At 43.4% G+C, this 1,242-nt stretch overlaps 2 protein-coding genes across 2 annotated transcripts in view; both read left to right on the top strand.

The window, feature by feature from the left end:
• The window catches only part of EMH_0017390 (uncharacterized protein), a gene marked incomplete at both ends in the record, with an annotated part of 962 nt that extends 603 nt beyond the window's left edge, over positions 1-359 (top strand). The window contains one exon of the mRNA XM_013500895.1: positions 162-359. Within this exon, the coding sequence (XP_013356349.1) occupies positions 162-359 (198 nt within the window). The remainder of the gene's footprint in view (positions 1-161) is intronic.
• A 683-nt stretch (positions 360-1,042) lies between these two features.
• EMH_0017380 (uncharacterized protein) overlaps positions 1,043-1,242 on the top strand; it is a gene marked incomplete at both ends in the record, with an annotated part of 579 nt that continues 379 nt past the window's right edge. Inside the window, one exon of the mRNA XM_013500894.1 lies at positions 1,043-1,242. Within this exon, the coding sequence (XP_013356348.1) occupies positions 1,043-1,242 (200 nt within the window).

Below are 1,242 nucleotides of genomic sequence, written 5' to 3'. Positions count from 1 at the left end.
GCAGCAGCAGCAGCAGCATGAGCAGGATATAAGAGGCAGCAGCAGCAGCAGCAGCAGAAGTTTTGCTGCAGTGTCTCCGTTTGAAATATCAACCCCTTTGAGTCGTTCTTCTGTCTCCGCAACCGAAAGAGACAGCAGCATGCGTTTTATGTTTACCCCAGCAGCAGCAGCAGCAGCAGCAGCAGGAGCAGCAGCAGCAGGAGGAGGAGGAGGGGGATCAGCGGGCGGCCCAGGAGCAGCAGCAACACCAGGCACAGCAGCAGCAGCAGCAGCAGCAGCAGCAGACAGAGAAAGAGAAGGAGACAGAGAAAGAGACAGAGAAAGAGAAGAGGAGACAGCAGAAAACAGGAGACAGCTAGGCACTGACTTTATGTGTAATGTACCTTTGGCCGGGGGCATCCCTCAATATATAACAAAGAGAGGTTACGGTGTGTTTAGTTTGGTGGGGTTGTTGTTATTGTTTTTATTTATTTGTTTATATATAAAATATAAAATAAAGGAGACAGTTTATACAGAGGAGATAGAGCTAGAAGAACACCAAAACGTAAAGATAGATATAAAAAACTGCAGTCTCCTTTTTATTGATGCGAGAGAAAAAGAGGAGACAGAAAAAAATAAAATAAATAAAATAAATAAAATAAAAATAAACACATGGTTACAATATAAATCTCCTTCTCTCTCTCACATCCCCATAATAAAAAAAAAACAAAAAGATATATATATACTGCTGCATATGCAGCAGCTAGATGAGTGGTTTAAGTGTAGTATTGAGGTGTACATACACCCGGATTATTCTTTTGGTGAATTGTATATATTGGGGGCCCCAGGAGACAGATATTTACCTGTCTCCTCTTCTGTGCCTATAAAAGGAGACAGTATATCTATAGATGCACACCATGCATATATACAGCTTCTATCTATTGAGGCCCCAAATATAAATATGTATTTAAACTCTGGTTTACTTTCTTTTTATATTGATGGTGTTGCTGCTCAATACAGTAACAAACCTATAAATATAAAAACCAGAACTGCAGATATACATATGCTGTCTATACACCCCACACGCCTGCTGCTGTCTGCGGAGACAGCAGCAGCAAGCCTATTCAAGGCAACTGGTAGCGTCTCCGTTTCTCTCTCTCAACCCCAACAACCCCAACAACCAGCAGCAGCAGCAGCAGGAGGAGATGCAGCAGCAGATACAGCAGCAGCAGCAGCAGCAGCAGCAGGAGGAGCAGCAGCAGG

The sequence above is a fragment of the Eimeria mitis genome, genomic scaffold, assembly GCF_000499745.2.
Source record: "Eimeria mitis Houghton genomic scaffold, Emh_scaff600, whole genome shotgun sequence".
Lineage (NCBI taxonomy): Eukaryota > Apicomplexa > Conoidasida > Eucoccidiorida > Eimeriidae > Eimeria > Eimeria mitis.
Note: the sequence above shows the minus strand (reverse complement) of the source record. Positions and strands in the feature narration are given on the sequence as shown.